The sequence below is a fragment of the Protopterus annectens genome, chromosome 16.part0 (assembly GCF_019279795.1).
Source record: "Protopterus annectens isolate FY-2018-M chromosome 16.part0, PAN1.0, whole genome shotgun sequence".
NCBI classification, from domain to species: domain Eukaryota; kingdom Metazoa; phylum Chordata; order Ceratodontiformes; family Protopteridae; genus Protopterus; species Protopterus annectens.
The window spans coordinates 247,293,955-247,312,915 of NC_056750.1; the positions used below are offsets into that span (position 1 = coordinate 247,293,955).

The following is an 18,961-nucleotide window of genomic DNA, read 5'->3' on the forward strand; positions in this document are numbered from 1 at the left end:
ACACTTTTTAGGTACCACTGAATTTTCCTCATATGCAGTCTTGCATATGGAATTAGTAAGATGCAGGATGCCCTGAAGCCCAAAGCCTGCAGAATTTTTCTTGCAGATAACTGGGCCTTTGTTGCCATTTCCTTGAAATAGGTAGTCAGTTGCATTTGTCTGGAGTGAGAAGCCATCTGGGCAGTTGTATTTAAGCTTGCACCCAGGAATATTATCTCTTGAGAGGGTACTAGTTTCAATTTCTTTTTGTTGACCGTGTACCCTAGGCATGTTAAGTCTTTTCACAAATGTCAGATGCTGTAGTAGAAAAAGTTATGTACCTACCATAACGTTCCATGTTGGTTGTCATCTTTACTTCTTTCTTGCTTGTTGGGATTGGAGCCAATCCTCGGCTCAGACTCTGACATCTTCTATAGCTCGAGACTATCCCATGATGCCCAGCACTAGCTACCCAGATCTAGTTTGAAATAGCTAACCCCAGCCATAGCTATGGAATGAAACCCCTCCAAACAGAGGGTTAAACCTACCTGTTATAATCTCCAAGTCAGTAGAGGAAACAAACCAGCTAACACTCAGCCAGTGAAACCTGAACTTCTCTCGGTCCAATAGGACAGGGGGATGGAGGGGCGCACAAGAAAGAAAGCGAGATGAAGACAACTAACATGGAACGTTATGGTAAGTACATAACTTCTGTCAAGTTGTCTAGCTCGCCTTCGTTTCTTGCTTGTTGGGACAGCATCCCTAGCACCTACGATCCTGGGCGGCTTATTGGAACAGACTCTTCAGAACAGTGGAACCAAAGTTAGCTCTACTCCTGGAGACCATGTCTAACTTGTAATGAGAAATAAAGGTATGAGGAGTTGCCCACGTGACAGCGGCACAGATAAGAGTCCATGGGCAACCTAGACTGGAAGGCTATAGGCGTGTCCAAAGCCCTAGTAGAATGACCTTTCGGTTTGGTAGACAACTCTGTTTTAGTTGACAGATGAAGGTAATATGAGACAACCACCTGGACAGGGTCACTTTGGAAATTGGAAGACCCTGTTTGCCCCTAGCATAGAGAAGGAAAAGTTGGTCCGACTTTCTTATATCCTTCGTTCTATGCAGGTAAAAACGCAATTGTCTATGAACATCCAAAAGGTGTCATTTGTATTCTGCCTTGTTGGTGTGGTTAGGGAAAAACACAGGTCTATAGTTTGGTTTAGATTTTCTGAGCAGACCTTCGGAAGGAAGGAGGGATTAGTTCTCAGAGCTACCCTGTCCTTATGAAAAACTAAGTACGGAGGACGAACACTTAGTGCCTGAAGTTCCGAGACCCATCTGGCTGAGGTAATAGCTACCAGAAAGTTTTCCAAGATAGAAACTTAATGGAGCAGGATGCTGCTGGTTTAAAAGGGGGCATAATCAAGGTTAGTGCCAAATTAAGGTCCCAAGGAGGAGGGGGATCTCTCTCACTGGGGGCCTAAGGAGAGTAGTCCCTCTGAGGAAGGCCTTACACAGCTTAGGAGACAATGTTTACATTAGAAAACCCAACATGAAAGTTACAGATGGCCGCTAGTTGAACCCTGACTGTGGCAGAAGCGGACCCAGAATGAAAAAGCTCCGTTAGGAACTCCAAGATTTCGTGAACTGGGGCTGAAAAGGGATCTATGTTCCTAGCCTCTGCCCAACAAGAGAAACGTTTCCATTTGCTAGCATAAGTCTTCCTAGTAGCGGATTTATGAGGAGAGACAAACTCACGCACAGCCGGGGAAATGCTGGGAAGCCTGGCTGGAATTGGATCAACCAAGCTGTGAGCTGGAGTGTTTGGAGGGATTGATGCAGCTCTCCTGATTGGATCCTATTCCAGACCTGCTGATTCATCAGAGTCCAGGGCTGCTCGAGGAGGTAACGGTGCAGGAAAGGAAACCATATCTGTAGAGGCCAGTAGGGGGCAAGGAGGATCATTTTGCAACCCAACAGAATAGCTTTCTGTATGAGTTTGGGTACAAGAGGGAACGACGGGAAGGCATAAAGAAGTCCCTGAGGCCAATCGTGGACTAGAGAGTCTCTGGGAAGGTGACCAGGAAGCGGTAAAAGGGAGAAGTAGTTGCTGCATTTGCTGTCGAAGGGGGTGGCAAACAGATCGCAGCAAGGCTGTCCATTTGCGGAAGATCAGATCCGCAACTACCCGATTCAGAGACCACTCGTGAGGCATGAGAATAGCTCTGCTGAGCCTATCCACTATGACGCTGACTTCCCAGGGATGTGCGTCACAATCAGAAATCATTTGGAGGAAATCGCCCACTGCCAGAGTCTGAGTGCTTCTCGACATAGGGGTAGGACCTGGTTCCATCCTGCTTGATGTACCACACTACTGACATGTCAGTTTGAATTGCAATGGTCCCGGAGGGGAGAGAGTCCTGAAGGACTTGCAACGCTAAGAGCACGTCTCATCTCAAAGACATTTATGTGCAGATGGTACTCGTGAGGTTGCCTTGGACTGTCCTGCCCTGATAATGCCCCCCCAACCCCATCAGTGAGGCATCTGTGGAGGCTGGATGAATGGTCTGCCCCGAGACTAGTGGGGAGACCATCCACCATGAAAGGTGCCTTTTGCATGATTTTGTAATCATGATCATGTGCGACATGGGGAGCTGTTGAAAGGACCAGTGTGTGAAGAGAAGCCACTGAAGGATTCTCATGTGAAAATGGGCCTGAGGTATCAGAAGAATTGCCGCTGCCATAGAACCCAGAGTTTGAAGAACGAACCTGACTTATGCCCTTTTGCATTGAATGAGGATATGAACTTGCTGCCGAATTGTGGCCACCCTGCCTGGCGGTAGTCTTGCGGACATACTTGTATCTAAATCTGCTCCTATATAGGTAATACATTGACAGGGCAATAAGGTCGATTTTTCAAAATTCATAGTAATGCCTAGCTGGGCACAAATTGTGATTGTATAAGTCCCTGGCTTGAAGGAGTTGATGCCTGGTAGTAGCAGTAAGGAGCCAGTCTATATATGGAAACACCTGGAATCCTTGATGCCTCAGGTGAGCCGTGACTACTGCCATGCATTTGGTGAACACCCTGGGGGCTGTGGTGAGACCAAAGGGCAGAGCTCTGAACTGGTAATGACTGGCTCCCAGCTGGAAGCGAAGGAATCGCCTGGAGTGCCTGTCCATTTTGAGGCGATAGTACGCATCCTGAAGATTTATTCAGCACATCCAATTGTCCTGACCCAAAAAGGGTAGAATGGACTGTAGCGTGACCATCCAAAACCTTGTTCTTCGAACAGACTTGTTTAGTCTGCTGAGATCCAATATTGGTCTCCAGTCCCCTGTCTTTTTTGGTACCAAAAAGAATCTAGAGTAAGTTCCGGATCAGTGTTTGTCTGCCAGGACTTCCTGGATGACTTTCTAGCAGTCTTGAAACTTCTATGACCGCTTGGGCCCTCAGATTGGGTGGAACATCTGGAAGAGATTTTTTCTTGACAGTAAGGGGGTTTGAAAGAAGGGAATTATGTAGCCTCCGGATATGATAGAGTGTACCCATTTGTCTCGCGTTAGGTTTTGCCAGGCTTTTGGGTACAGTGAAAGTCTTCCCTCGACTGCCTCCATAGGCGGGCAGCCGGGCAACCCTTCAGGGATGCTGGAAGGTCTTGTCAGAGGAGGATTCTCTGCTGCCCTGGTTCTGCGGACCCCCTCTGCCCAGAGGGTGGCGTCTGTTTCCACCTCTGCCCCTGGAAGAAATAGTGTGTGTCAGGCAAGGCTCCCTGGGATTTCCGAAACCACATTTTACCACTCCTGACCCTTGGGATATGGTCTGGAAGGAGTGGAAAAACGGACTCCCACATCAGAGAGAGTCTTGCCTTCCTGTTCACACCTAGTCAGTGTGTCTTTCACCTGTGGTCCAAAAAGAAAGGAACAGTCAAAGGGAGTGTTGGTGAATGACTCTCTAAAGGGTTCCGCAAAATTACACAGCCGCATCCATGTGCGTCTCCTGACAGCCACACCTGTACCTGCGAGACTACTCACATCAGCTGCATAGGAAATGAGCCTCATGGAGGAGTTAACTACCGAATTAAGGGTCACCAGCTGAGAAGCCACTTTAGCTTGAGCCCCTTCAGCTGATGGATCCTGGAGGGAATCTCAGAGCTCTTTCAGGAGATCCCTCTGAAGCCTGGTAAAATGACATAATTCAGCGACCTCATGGAAAAGGTCGCTGAAGCAAACATTCGCTTCCCGTATCTATCCATAGTCCTAGACTCCTTGTTAGGAGGATGGACAGAGGAAGAAGTTTCAGCTAACTCCTTTTTAGTGGCTGCTGCTACCACCATGGCATCTACAGGAACACCCTTAGTAAGGAACGATTTATCAGGGGGTGCAGTGATAAACTTGCTGGGTCTCCTCTGGGTTGGTTCCACTATCAGGGACTGACCAAGCCCTTCGAGCCACCACTGACAGTGGATCGAAATTAAGAGTCACCCAGGAGGTGGAAGGTCAGGAACCGAACACGTCCAGGAATACAGATTCGTCCTCGGTAGGGGTGCTAGGGCATTCCAGTTCCCCCTCTGCTTAAGCATTTCTAGGATGTCCGAAAAGGAAACCTCTTCAGAGGGGGATCTCTGGGACCCTTCTGATTCATCCAAATCCGTATCTGAAATGACGGACTCGGGGGAGTAAATGCGCTTCCTCTTGCACTTCCTCTTCCTAGGGGGCTCCTTTGAATGATCAGGGGAGGCCTCGGATGAAGAGGAAACACCCAATGGGTGCTCTGGAGCGCCGGTTCCCCACGCTTGGGGTCTGGAGGAGGGGCAGAGGTTGACGCAGGCACTACAGGGGACAGAGCCAGTGGGGTTGAAAGTGGAAATGACTCAGAGGCCAGTACACTCCTCATGACACCGAAGGCGTCCCTGCCACGATGCAGAGAAGGCTCCGGTTCCGAGGAAACTGGAATCATCCTCCACACCGAGGGAGGCTGCTCCGAGGCAGATGTAGGAGCAGAGCTCACCTGCGCAGACGCTCAGAGGGAGAACGGGGTCGGACAAGGGCCCAATGCCACTCGCCCCCTCGGAGCCGACGAGGGAGTCTCGGCGCCCAGATCCCTCGGAGCAGACAGAACCAGAGGAGAAATAGTTATCGGTGCAGATTGTTCCACGATTCGAACCCCAACAAACTCTGGCTCAGAGCTCAATGGAGTCAGAGTAACATAGATAGCTGCAGATGGAGCAGACACCTATTGAGGAGGGCTGGACAACATTTTGGCCAGTGCCTGCGACTTCAACCTGACCACTCTCCATGTCGTGATCAGAGAGCCTAGAGGACCGAGAAGAGTGGGAGGATCTGACTGTGGTCACTCTGCAACAGGGGAGACAGAGCCGAATGTATAGACTCTAGAGAAGGGGACCTCTGCCTCTTGTGGGTCCACGACAACGCCGAAGGTACTGGTGGAGCCGACGGGGAGGCAGTCTCCTCGGTTCCAGCAGTAACTGAAGTAGTAGGTAAGGCTTGGGGCAAATGAATGCTCAGAGTTTGGTCGGTTTAGGAGATTTCACAGGCTGAGCCTTGGCCGGTGAATCCTGGGACTTAAGACCCCTCAAAATAAGCTTATTTTTGCACTCCTGCAGAACTCTTGGGCTGAATGCATGGCATACAGAACAAGAGTCCTGCAGGTACACTGCGCCTAAGCAAGAGACGCAAGAAGTGTGTCCATCTGTCAGACATTTTCTGACAGCATGAGTCACACTTCATGAATCCAGACACCTTGGAATCTTTAGACATATCCCAACTAGAAAACACTACACCTAAACTGAATTGTTTTTGGCCAGAAGACAAAACAGCAAAAAACTAAATCAGACACTAACCACAAAAAAACAAACCGTATACTACAGCTAAGATATATATATATTTTTTTAAACTAGGAAGCCTCCAACTTAAACAGCTACCTAAGAAACAAAGAAAAAGCTTAAACTAAAACGCTACTACAAAAGGGATAAAGGGATGGGGAGAACTCTAATTTAAACGAGTTCTAAGGGGAAACTACAAATACACTAAACTACAACAAAACTTGTTTGTTTAAAATACAGTCGCTACCAGAAAAAACCCTACTCTGACAGAAGTTCCATAAAACTTATACAAGCCTGAGCCAGTAACAACGAACCTCGCAGCTGAAGCGGCAAACGAGATCTGGGTGGCTAGCGCTAGGCATCATGGGATAAGGGGTAGCCTCGAGCCAGTAAACTGCTCTCGAGCTATAGATGGCAGAGTGGGAGCAGAGGATCGCCTCCGATCCCAACAAGAAACGAAGGCGAGAGACAACTTAACATTGTCCTTTCTCTCTGCTTGTATGAGGCAATCGTCCAAGTAAGGATATATATGCATTCCTCTTTGTCTGCAGTAAGCAATTACTGGTGCCAGACACTTGGTGAAAACCCTGGGCACAGTAGATAAGCCAAAGGGCAGTGCAGAGAATTGGTAATGCTGCCAGCCAGCCTTGCATCTGAGATATCTTCGGCATGATTGTCTGATTGGGATATGCAGGTATGCCTCTTTTAGGTCTAAACTCACGAGCCAAGCCTTGCTGCCCAGCAAGGGCAGAAGCTGCTGCAAGATCAACATCTTGAATTTTGGTATATCCAGGAAAGTGTTTAGAATAGATAGGTCCAGTATTGGTCTCCATGCTTTGTCCTTTCTGGGTACCAAGAACAGTAGAGTAAAATCCTTGTCCCTTCTCTTGCTGTGGCACAATAGCCCTCATGCCCATGAGAGCTGCGACTTGTTTTTGAGCCTCTGCCCATTGATTTTTTGGCAGGTTTAGCCAACAGTTTGCCCTTGGCATGATATGGAAGTGAAACTTGTAGCTTTGTGACACTGTCTAGAACCCATTTGTCCTGGGTTACAATGTGCCAATTTTGAGAAAAAACTGCTAGTTTTCCTCCCAGGGGTGCTGCCAGAAGATAAGTGCTTGGTGCAGGCAGGGGGAAGTCATTGAGACTGTTTCCTGTACGGTTGTGATTTGTTTTCTCCACCTTTGGAGGTAGAAGCACCCCATTGCTTAGACCTGTAGGAGCCTTGCGGCTGTGATCTGCCTCTAGGGCATCTGGATCTGCCCCTTTGAGGTCTGAGACTGGAAAAAAAACAATTCTTTGTAGGCCAGTGTCTGCTAAATCTAGGTGACTGTACCTGTAAGAAATCCTTGACCGTTTGCATAGATTTAGCTTTGTCCTCCATTTTCTTTAACACCTCTTCTGCCTTGACACCAAACAAGGTATCTTGTTGTAATGGAGCATCTAATAATTTTGCTTTAACATGATCAAGCAGATTTTGTTACTTTAACCAAGCATGCCTCCTAATGACAGAACCCGTAACAGCTGCCCTGCAGGAGGCCTCCAGAGAATCAAAACCACATTGCAAAGTATGCTTTCCAACTTGTTCAGCTGCATGCAATAAATCCTGCAATTCTTCGTTTTCTTCACATTCAGAATTTACCATCATTTTCTATTTAAGCAGTGTCATGATATATTGCTGATATTTGAGCATATGAAACTGGCAATTTAAGGCCCTTATAGCCAAGGTAGCAGATGTGTTAATCTTTTTTTTCCCCATCTATCCAGTGCCCTAGAACCCCTGTCAGAGGGGGTAGGGTTTTTTGCAGAGGAAGCCTTGACCCCTTTGGGACCCTGAGAAATAGTTTCTGGGTCTGCAGTAGGGTTTTTGAAAAGGAATTTATGAGAGTCAGGGACCCTGTAGTATCTGTCCGGCTTAACAGCAGCTGGAGGAAAGGAGTCAGGGGTCAGACTGGACTCTGAAAATACAGCTACTATGTCTAACAGGTGGAATAGCTAGAGGCCTGTGTTAAGGTAGTAAAAGGAAGTCTGAGCCTCCTCTTAGATTCTGAAAAATCTTGGCTCTCCCAGTGGAAGTGCTCCCTCATGGAATGTCAGGTTTCCCTAAAAGAGTAGTCCTCAGGAGAAGCTGAAGAATTTGATTCTTCAGCATCAGAGCCCTCATGGGGCGAAGACAATATTCCTGATCAGAAGAGGAATCAGAAGAAATGGACACCTGATCTGAAGATTCATAGTTTGTCTCTTGCCTAGGCCTCTTATCAGGAGGGGATGGGAACTCCTGATCAAGGTGATTAAGTCTTCGGCCATTTTGAGCATCGGTTTTTTGGGCATGGAGGATTGTCCATGTGGCTGGTGAACTTGTTTCTTTGCCTTTAAAGGTGTTTTAGTCTTTGCCTTTGAAGTCTGTTTATATAATTGTTTAGGTCTGAATACACCCTCAGAAGCAGATGCCTGCTCAGTGGCTCCGGACCCATCTGAGGGAATATGAGGCTCCATTACCTCGAGTTTCCAGCGGCCTGGCAGACTCCACATGGGAGTTGGTAGCAGCCTGCGACTCTAAAGTAGCAGGTGTCAGGGGCTGTGAAAGCGCCTCACTGAGAACCGGCGACTTGCTTAGGAGAAGCTTCATCAGTTTTGGACCTCGGTTGCTTGTCTTTCTTTGCGTTTGTGAACTCAGTCGGATGGCTGACATTGTACAATTAAAATAGCTTAATGCAAAATCATACCAACGCTTAGTGTGTTGGTTAAAACTAGCACAAAACCGACAACTAGAAATGTCGTGGTCAGGGCCTAGGCAAGGAATATAGTAAGAGTAAAGTCCTTATGAGGTATTTGATTCCCACAAGAAATACAATTAACCTTTTCTGACATCAGTTTGGAGCAAGAAAAGTTTCCCCAACGGGGTACTTACCGTTTAATGAAGACTTCGGATCTGAAACTCGAACACGAAAATCTCAGGAGTTGGCCGATCGGCACTTGCGAACTGCTTCGGGCACCGTGCGGCAAGAAAGACTGAAGAAAATGGTGTCTGCTACATCTTTTATACCCCCCCGACGACATGACGTCAGGGAAGAGGCGACAGCAACAGATGCAGGACCAAAGACTTTGAAATTTAGGCCGACTGAGGGCAACCTGCCAGCAGGATAACCCAAATGTAATGACTGCAACACAGTGAAACACTAAGAACATCTACAAACTGTCTAGAAGAGATCTCAATGCTGGGATCAAAGGGAAGAAGAAATGTCCGTTTCGGTCCCTGTAACCATTCAAAGGAAACCAACTTAAATGACAAAAACCCAGGATCCTTAGCAGACTGGCCAGAGGTAAAGTGCCAGCTTTACTATAAATTCAGGTATGCACCTGTAACCAACTGCCTGAGCCCTGGATCTATCTATAGCCACCATCTCAGGTGGGAAACTTGGCAGACTGCTGCACCACCATATGAGGGGTGATAAAGGATAATGAGGGAAATGTACTCACCGAGGAGAATGTGTTGAACACATGGAAGGAGTACTTTGAGGGGCTGATGAAGAGAAAGAGAGAAGGCTGGATGATGTGGGGATAGTGAATCAGGAAGTGCAATGGATTAGCAAGGCAGAAGTAAGGATAGCTATGAAGAGGATGAAGAATGGAAAGGCTGTTGGTCTAGATGACATACCTGTGGAAGCTTGGAGGCGTTTAGGAGAAATGGCAGTGGAATTTTTAACCAGATTGTTTAATGAAATCTTGGAAAGTGAGAGGATGCCTGAGGAGTGGAGAAAGTGTTTTGGTACAGATTTTAAAGAATAAGGGTGATGTGCAGAGCTGTAGTAACTACAGAGAGATGAAACTGATCAGTCACAGCATGAAATATGGGAAAGTAGTGGAAGCAAGGTTAAGGGAGGTGATTATTAGTGATCAGCAGTATGGTTTCATGCCAGGAAAGAGCACTACAGATGCTATGTTTGCTCTGAAGTGTTTAAGTACAGAGAAGGTCAGAAGGAGTTGCATTGTGTCTTTGTGGACTTGGAGAAAGCATATGACAGGGTGCCTAGAGAGGAGTTGCAGTATTGTATGAGGAAGTCGGGAGTGGCAGAGAAGTATGCACGAGTGGTACAGTATATGTACAAGAGTAGTGTGACAGCAGTGAGATCTGCAGTGGGAGTGACAGATGCATTTAAGGTGGAGGTGGGATTACATCAAGGATCAGCTCTGAGCCCTTTCTTACTTGCACTGGTGATGGACAAGTTGACAGACGGGATCAGACAGGAATCCCCGTGGACTATGACGTTTGCAGATAACATTGTGACATGTGAGAGTAGGGAAGAGGATGAGACGACCCTGGAGAGGTGGAGATATGCTCTAGAGAGGAGAGGAATGAAGGTCAGACAGACTAAGACAGAATATGTATGTGTGTGAATGAAACAGAGGCTAGAGGAATGGTGGGGATACAAGGAGTAGACCTGGCGAAGGTGGACGAGTTTAAATACTTGGGATCAACAGTTCAGAGTAATGGTGAGTGTGGAAGAGAGGTGAGGGAGAGTACAGGCAGGGGAGGTGGGTGGAGAAGAGTGTCAGGAGTGATTTGTGACGGACGAGTACCAGTAAGAGTTAAAGGGAAGGTCTAACAAAAGGGTAGTGAGACCAGCTATGTTACATGGGTTGGAGACAGTGGCAATGACAAAAAGGTAGGAGTCAGAGCTGGATGTGGCAGAGTTAAAGATGTTAAGATTTGCTCTGGGTGTGACAAGGGTAGACAGGATTAGGAATAAGTATATTAGAGGGTCAGCCCAGGTTGGACAGTTTGGAGAAAAAGCCAGAGAGGTGAGATTGCGTTGGTTTGGACATGTGCTGAGGAGGGATGCTGGATATATTGAGAAAAGGATGCTAAGGATGAAGCTGCAAGGTAAAAGAGGAAGGCCTAAGATAAGGTTTATGGATGTTGTTAGAGAGGTCATGCAGATGGTTTGGTGTGAGAGAGCAAGATGCAGAGGACAGGAAGAAATGGAAACCAGGTGATCCACTGTGGCAACCCCTAACCGGGAAAAGCCGAAAGAAGAAGAAGTCAGCTTGTAGATGCCACCTTGCTGTCTTTATGTATGCAACTTAAGAATTTCAAAAATAAGAAACTGTGACAAGTATACTCATTTCAGCAGTACAAGAAGTCTCCAGTAATGATGAGTATGCTCTTACAGGATACACAGGAACTCTTTGTAGGAAGCAATGAGTTAATGACCAACTTGCTAGGGTTGTCTACTGCTTTGAATTTCTACATCCACAAAAACAAAAGGAGAGGGTTCAAAAACTCTGGATCTGAATGAGGGTTTTGATTCTGTGCAAACGGTCATGAAATGGTGGTTTCTTAAATGTCATACCTTACTGGCAGATACAAATGGAATAATGCTTGGACTGCTCTAAAAAGCAGTAGAGAGTGAAGTACAAATCCACCATGGAGGGATTATCCATGTATGTTACAAGGTTGCCACCTATGGAAAATCTGACTCCTTGGAAGACCACTCTCCAACCTCATTAAGAGATGCAGGATATCTAGAACAGACTCCAGGTATTGAAAGATATAACCCTCAATTTTTCTACTCCAGGTCAGTGAAATGATTACACCCAGCGAGATTCAGAACTTCCTCGCTAGAGGAAAAAAAAGTTAAGATGTATTCCAAGACTGACAATTTTAAAACATACTTTCTTCACTTTTCATCTAGCTGGTCTACCTGTGCAAGTTGCAGCAGTGATGGAGTGGACAGCCAGTACCTGTTCTGTACCGGGGTGGAAACTGTAGTCAAACATCCGTTTAAGTAAAAATGAATTCCAGCAAAATTCGGCACCATCAGGCAAAGAATGAAGATAACCCTTCTGAGATTCCACAGCACTGCATCTCTAGGTGCAGACATGGGTATTAAGTGTCTTTCACTGCTTTTCTTCAGATAAGTAGAGACCAACTCTAGCTGAAACATCTGCATATTTGGTTACTGCCCTAGAAATGGTACTAAACTGTAGCAGGACTGCACTTATTTGTCTGAACACTGACTCACATAAGCAAGTGACTGATCAGACAGGAAACATGGAGCATGGCAAGTCTGTTGAAGCTCCCTCAAACACTGAGTTGACATTATGAACCTAGACACAGACTTGCACTTCTGGAAGGAAAAACTAGCGTGCACATTTTCCACTTTACTAGAAGAAATCTCAACCACTACGCTGCTCCTACTTTTGGATAAGACTTCACTTTCTTGTGTTAAGACATGCTTGAAACCTGCAGTCACTTAAGTCTTAATTTTACAAAGTTCTGATGGGTTGAGCAGAAACTGCTGATGAGAAAATATTCCACTATGTATTTTGGATTTGTTCTCTATGGAACAAAACAAATGTAGCACTGTGCCTCTTCTTGGCAAACCTTTAAGTGGTGCAGTGACTTGCACGGTCATAAGGTACCTGGGTAGAAAAAAATACATATATTGCAATACTGTTTTACAGCCACAGAAACCAATTTTTCACAGTACGTGTTGCAGAACAAACAAAATTAAACTAATTTAGTAACAGCTAACTGCAAAGAACATGCAGTGAACCTCTCAAATGTATTTGTTGAAATAATCCATTTCATCCAGAAACCACAAATGTTGCAAAGGCCAAAATAAATAAAAACACCATTGGTGGTTCAAAGACAACTATTTGCTTCCAAATATGTGCTGTTTATACCATGTACTGTACCAGGTTTAACCTTTCTAAACTTAAAAGGTGATTTCTGCACCTGAGCAGTGAAACATTCATTAACAGCTTATTCTCAAAAACAATGTTTTTCAGCAACTACTAATTTAGTATATCCAGTCTAACAGTACATAAAACATTGATTTAACTTGTCACCATCGCTAGTAATTCCCATCTGCAAAACTTGGATATAGAAAAACGGACTCCTTATGTTTCAGCTACTTACATTACTGTCAATGTGCGTTAAAATGGCTTCAATAGTTTTGTGTTGCTTGATCAAGTCTATTGCCCGCTTTGGTCCTATTCCGCCGATTGTTTCACAGTAATCGGACCCCAACAATATGCAGAGATCTACAAACTAAAAAAACAAGAAAATGTCATTAAGGGGATTCTAGCTTGTTAGACAATAAACCATGCCCATATTCTGCATATGCCATAGGAAGAAAACAAACCAAAAACTGAACAAAAAAAAAAACGAAACAAGTGGTACATTCAATGCACAACTCTTCCAAACTGGTTCTCAAACAGCCAGTTTGGATTAATGTGAAATCTCACCATAACCATAGATCCCCAAGGAGCAGATTCTTTCAGCAGCAGAATTGTAACAGTTGAGATTCAACTTGCTGCTACCAGCATTCTGTACAAGATTAAACACTTGCTCTGTGTAGCTCATTCTTAGGGCATACAAACTGCATTCTCTATGTAAAAGCAGTGGCATCTAGACCCATCTCCAGTGTGTAAGAAAAGTACAGTTGTGTACACTTACCATAAATGTAGAAGTTAGAGTGTATTCACTGTTGCAGTCACACTTGGGTTATCTGCCTGCAGGTAGCCCTCAGTCAGCCCGGATACCAGAATCTTGGGATTTCTGCATTGGATCCTGTTGCTTCTTCCATGACGTCAGGCAGCAGACACCATTACATCAGTTTTCTTGCCCCAAATGTCAAGAGCCCCTAAACAGGAAGCTAGTACATGGCGGGGAACACCACCAGTAAAAAGTAAATACCAATGCCGATAGGAATGGCCATAGAGAGGAGAGTTAGAAAGAGAAAACCAGGGGGCTGCAGGGAGGGAAAACAGGTCTACAACAGTTAATACACTAACATCTACATTTATGGTAAGTGTACACAACTGTACTATGTTCTTAGTGTTTCACTGTTGCAGTCGTCACACTTGGGTTGATTCCCAAAGCTGAGGAAGGGTGGAAGCAATCAAGTGCTGGGGCTGGCTAGTAGGCCTTTCAAGACTGCTGTAGCAAATCCAGCTCTGGATTTAGAAAAAAATTAAGTTGTAACGCTTGGCGAAGATGTGTACAGAACTCAAGAATGTCCCTGGTAGGGACTCCCCTGAGAAATGATGTAGAAGTAGCCCTAGTGGAATGTGGTCTGATCCTGTGGGGTAGGTTTTCCATGGTGCTTGTATCAGAAATGGATGCAGTGTGCTATCCATTTGGAGATAGTTTGCTTTGAAATGGCCTTGCCCTTTGCCCCTGTAGCAAAGCTGACTAGCAGCTGGTCAGAAAGGTCCTGTCCAGGTACAACCTGAGCTGTCTGTGCATGTCCAAGGAGTGCAGGATCATTTCTCCTTTATTCTGAGTGTTAGGGAAGAAGGTTGGCAAATGGATGGATTGGTTTTGAGTCACACTGGACACCTTAGCCGTAAAGTTCGGGTTAGTCCTGAGGGATACCCTGTCAGCATGGAAAATAATGAAGGGTTCCACAGCCATTAGTACCTCGGGTTAGTCCTGAGGGATACCCTGTCAGCATGGAAAATAATGAAGGGTTCCACAGCCATTAGTACCTGCAAGTCACTCTTCTTGCTTAAGTTATGGCTAAAAGCAAGGCTGTTTTCCGAGAGGAATTTTAACTCTTGCTGAAGCTGCAGGTTCAAAAGGGGGAAGAGTCAGCTTTTCCAGTACAAAGTTAAGGTCCCAGGCAAGGGTGGGTGCTCTCATATGGGGCCTCAAGTTGTTAGTCCCTCTCAAGAACTGTTTTGATAAGGGTGAGAAAATAGATGCGGTTTAGTGTTGTAATGAGCTGAGATGGCAGAGGTATGAATCTTAATGGAGGAAACTGATAGGCCACTGAAGTAGCTCTGCTAGGTAATCCAGGATTAGAGGTAAGGAGGACACTGCTGTGTCCTTCCCTCGAGACTGATTCCAAGAACAATATCTTTTCCACTTTTCAGCATAGGATTTCCTAGTACTAGGCCTTCTGGCTTCAAGAATGACATCCAGCACCTGTTTGCTGAGGGTTGCTGGCAGGGTATTCAAGGGATAAGCCAGGCTGCATGGTTTAGGGTTTGCAATTGTGGCTGCAGAATCTGTCCCTCCTGCTGAGACAGCAGAGTAGGAGTCTGGTGAAGGTGCCACTGTTGTCAGACTGTGCAAGAGTGGGTACCAGTGCTGGCATGGCCAGTCTGGGGCAATATGAATTGCCCTTGGCCTGTCCTGTTTTATCTTGAGTAGAAATTTTGAGAGGGGCAGAGGGCGAAGGCATAAATTGAGAGGTTTTCCCATTGAAAGAATATGGCATCCAGCTTTCAGGTCCTGCTATGGGGATTCCTGAAGCAGAATTTGCTCAACTGGCAGTTCTCGGGGAAGGCAAATAAGGTTCACCTCCGGTTTCCCCCACCTCTGGATCAGAAGGTTGAATGTGTTCGGCTCCAATTTCCACTTGTGTAGGTCTAGGAGATTTTTGCTCAAGTCATCTGCCAGTGAATTTTGTTTGCCTGGCAGGAATTGAGCTTGTAGATTCACTTGGTTGCACAAGGCTGTGTTCCACAAGGCCATGGCTAACCTGCAGAGTGGGTAAGAATGGGTTCCCCCGCCTGTTTATGTACTACATAACTGTGTTGTCTGCTTTTATAAGCAGTTGTCCTGGAAGGATTAGGTATTTGAAGGCAGTCGAAGCATTCTGTACAGCTAGCATCTCTTTTTGATTGATGTGCAGGAGAATCTGGGCTGGGCTCCAGTGACCTTTATTTGCCTGTCATGTGAGCCCCCCCCCAAGCAGAGTCTGATGCATCTGTCAGGATTTGGGCGGCGAGGGGTTGAGTGAAAAGCAGTTCATTGCTGTGGTTGCATGCTTCTGCCCAAAGGAACTCTGTCCTTAGACCAGGTATGACTGGAATGACTGTTTCCAGGTCCTGATAATGCTGGCACCAAAGACTTAAGTACCATTGAAGTTTCCTCATGCAGTCATGCATATGGGATTAGCAGGATACACAAGGCCATGAACCCTAGGGGTTGCAGTATTTTTTTTTTTGCAGACAGCTGGGTTCTGGTGGCCATTTGTTTGAAGTAGTTTGTCAGACAGATTTGTTTTTCTGAAGTGAGACATGCCATCTGGGAAGTTGAGTCCAAGCTTGCTCCCAGGAATACAATCTTGACTGGGCACCAGTTATGATTTATTTTCGTTGATTGTGTAGCCCAATGAAGTGAGAAGGCTTTTTACAAATGCCAGGTGCTGAAGCAGCAATTCCTGTTTGCCTGAACCAGGCAGTAGTCAAAGTATGGGAAAATTTGGATATTTCTCTGCCTGCAGTATGCAATGGCTGGAGCCAGGCACTTTGTGAATACTCTAGGTGCAGTAGATAAGCCAAAGGGAAGTGCAAAGAACTGATGGTGCATAGAGCCTGCCCTGAAGTGTAGATATTTTCTGCACGACTTCCTTATGGGGATGTGCATACAAGCTTCTTTTACATTTAGGAGTGACTAACAAGGCATCCTTGGCTAGCATAGGGAGAAGCTGTTGCAGTGTAAGCATCTTGAATTTTGGGACCACCAGAAAGGGGTTGAGCGTTGATAGATCCAGGATTGGGCAGCAAGAGCCCTCTTTTCTGGGTACCAGGCAAAGTCTGGAGTAGAAGCACTGCCCCTTTGTTGTACTGGAACAGGTTGAATAGCTCTGATACAGAGCAGGGAAAGTACTTGCTTTTGAGCCTCTGCCCACTGGTTTGGGGGAAGGTCTGGAAACCCGCTTGGGGTTGGCAGTGTATGGAAGTAGAATCTGTACTCCTGGAATACAATGTTTAGGACCCATCTATCCAGAGTAATAGACATCCAGTTTTTTTTGCATGGAGGGCAAGCTTTCCTCCTAGAGGCACAAGTAATTGGGCAGGGCTGGGAAGGAAAAATAGAAGTTATGTTCTTACCATAACGTTCCATGTTAGTTGTCTTCTTCTCGCCTTCTTTCTTGCTGGATGGGTTCGTAGCCGACCTCGGCTCCGACTCGGCCACTCGGCCCAGCTAATAATACAACCAGGAAAAAACTGGAAAGGAGTCCACCTCTATAAACAAAGGGAAGGAGAAAAGGTGACCTAAGCCTGATGTAGGAAAAAATGCACAGTAGAGCATATACCTATCGCAAAGAGGTGGTAGAAAGAGAGGTCACAATCAAACTCCTCTAGGTCTGTCCAGGCCAGGGGGAAGGAGGTGGGGACGAAGAAAGAAGGAGAAGAAGACAACTAACATGGAACGTTATGGTAAGAACATAACTTCTATATGTTAAGTTGGCTATCTCGCCTTCATTCTTGCTGGATGGGACCGCGTCCCTAGCACCTTGTCCCGGGTGGCCTAACAGAACAGACTCTTCAGCACAGTGGAACCAAAATTAGCTCTATGCCTAGAAGCTAAATTCAACTTATAATGTGAAATGAAAGTGTGAGGAGTAGCCCAAGTAGCTGCTGCACAAATGGTGTCTATAGGCAGTCTGTCTTGGAAGGCTATGGAAGTAGCCAAAGCTCTGGTGGAATGAGCTTTAGGTTTGTTAGGTAGCTTTTGGTGTCTTATTTCATAGACAATGGAAATTAGAGATGTTAGCCATCTAGATAGTGATACCTTAGAAACAGAAAGTCCCTTTCTGCCTTCTGCATAAGAGACGAACAGCTGGTCAGATTTTCTGAATTGTTTGGTTCTATCCAAATAGTACCTTAACTGACGATGAACATCTAGCCAATGCAATTTTTGTTCAGACCTATTAGAATATTCTGGAAAAAACACAGGGAGGTCAATGCTTTGATTTAGGTTAGACGCCGAGGCTATTTTAGGTAAAAAGGACGGGTTGGTTCGTAAGGATACCCTGTCCTTATGGAACAACAGATAAGGAGGTAGACAGCTGAGTGCATGAAGTTTTGAAACTCTTCTAGCTGAAGTAATAGCTACCAGAAAGAGTCTTCCATGATAGCAATTTTAAAGAACAGGAAGCTGCAGGTTCGAAAGGGGGGAGAATCAAGGAACTGAGAACTAAATTTAGGTCCCAAGGAGGAGGAGGATTTCTTATAGGAGGTCTGAGTAGAAAAACTCCCTTCAAAAAGGCTTTGCAAAGCTTGTGGGACATTATGGCAGACTCTGAGACGCCCAGATGAAAGTTAGAAATAGCTGCCAATTGAACTTTAAGAGTAGAAGGAGATGAACCTGCATGGAAGAGTTCAGCTAGAAAATCAAGGACTATTTGGATGGAAGCCGTGAAAGGATCTATGTCCCTTCCTTGAGCCCAATAGGCGAAACGTTTCCACTTACTCAGATAAATCTTTCGAGTGGAAGATTTATGGGAAGCTATCAAAATATCTCGAACAGCGTGAGATATTTGAGGAAGCCTGGCTAAGGTTGGAATTGGAGGAACCAAGCAGTGAGGTTCAGAGAGGGGAGGGAGCGATGAAACTGACCCGACTGATGGATCAAAAGATCTGGAACTAGGTCCAGATGCCAAGGTTGCTCCAACAGAAATTGATGTAGAAAGGGGAACCAAATCTGTCGAGGCCAGTAAGGAGCAATGAGGATCAAGGAGGCCTTCTGAGCGATAGCTTTCTGTATCACTTGAGAGATTAGTGGGAAGGGAGGAAATGCATACAGAAGTCCCCAGGGCCAAACTTGGACTAGAGCGTCTCTGCTGGGCTGGCCTGGTAGCGGGAATAGGGTGAAATAATCTTTGCACTTGCTGTTTTGGGGAGTAGCAAAAAGGTCGCAGCAAGGCTGACCCCACTTGAGAAAAATTTTTCTCACAACAGAATCTTTCAGAGACCACTCGTGAGGCATGAGGATAGCTCTGCTCAACTTGTCCGCGATTTGATTGGACTTCCCGGGGATGTGCGTTGCTATCAGAAACCGCTGAGAAGAAATCTCCCATTGCCACAGTCTGAGTGCTTCTCGACATAGGGGATAGGACCTGGTTCCGCCTTGTTTGTTGATATACCACACTACAGACATTGTCTGTCTGGATTGCTATCGTTCCCAAGGGAAGAGAGTCTTGAAGGGCTTGCAACGCTAAAAGCACTGCTCTCATCTCTAGAACATTTATGTGCAAGTGGCATTCGTCTGGTTGCCATGTGCCCTGGACAGTTCTGCCCTGATAATGCCCCCCCCACCCGATCAGGGAGGCGTCCGTTGTCAGAGTAGCAACCGGAGGGGGAGGAACAAAGGGTCTTCCCAAGAA

At 45.9% G+C, this 18,961-nt stretch overlaps 1 protein-coding gene across 1 annotated transcript in view; it reads right to left on the reverse strand.

Moving 5' to 3' along the window:
- The window catches only part of FEN1 (flap structure-specific endonuclease 1), a 607,423-nt gene that overhangs the window by 97,890 nt on the left and 490,572 nt on the right, over positions 1-18,961 (reverse strand). The window contains exon 8 of the mRNA XM_044058601.1: positions 12,754-12,885. Within this exon, the coding sequence (XP_043914536.1) occupies positions 12,754-12,885 (132 nt within the window). The remainder of the gene's footprint in view (positions 1-12,753; positions 12,886-18,961) is intronic.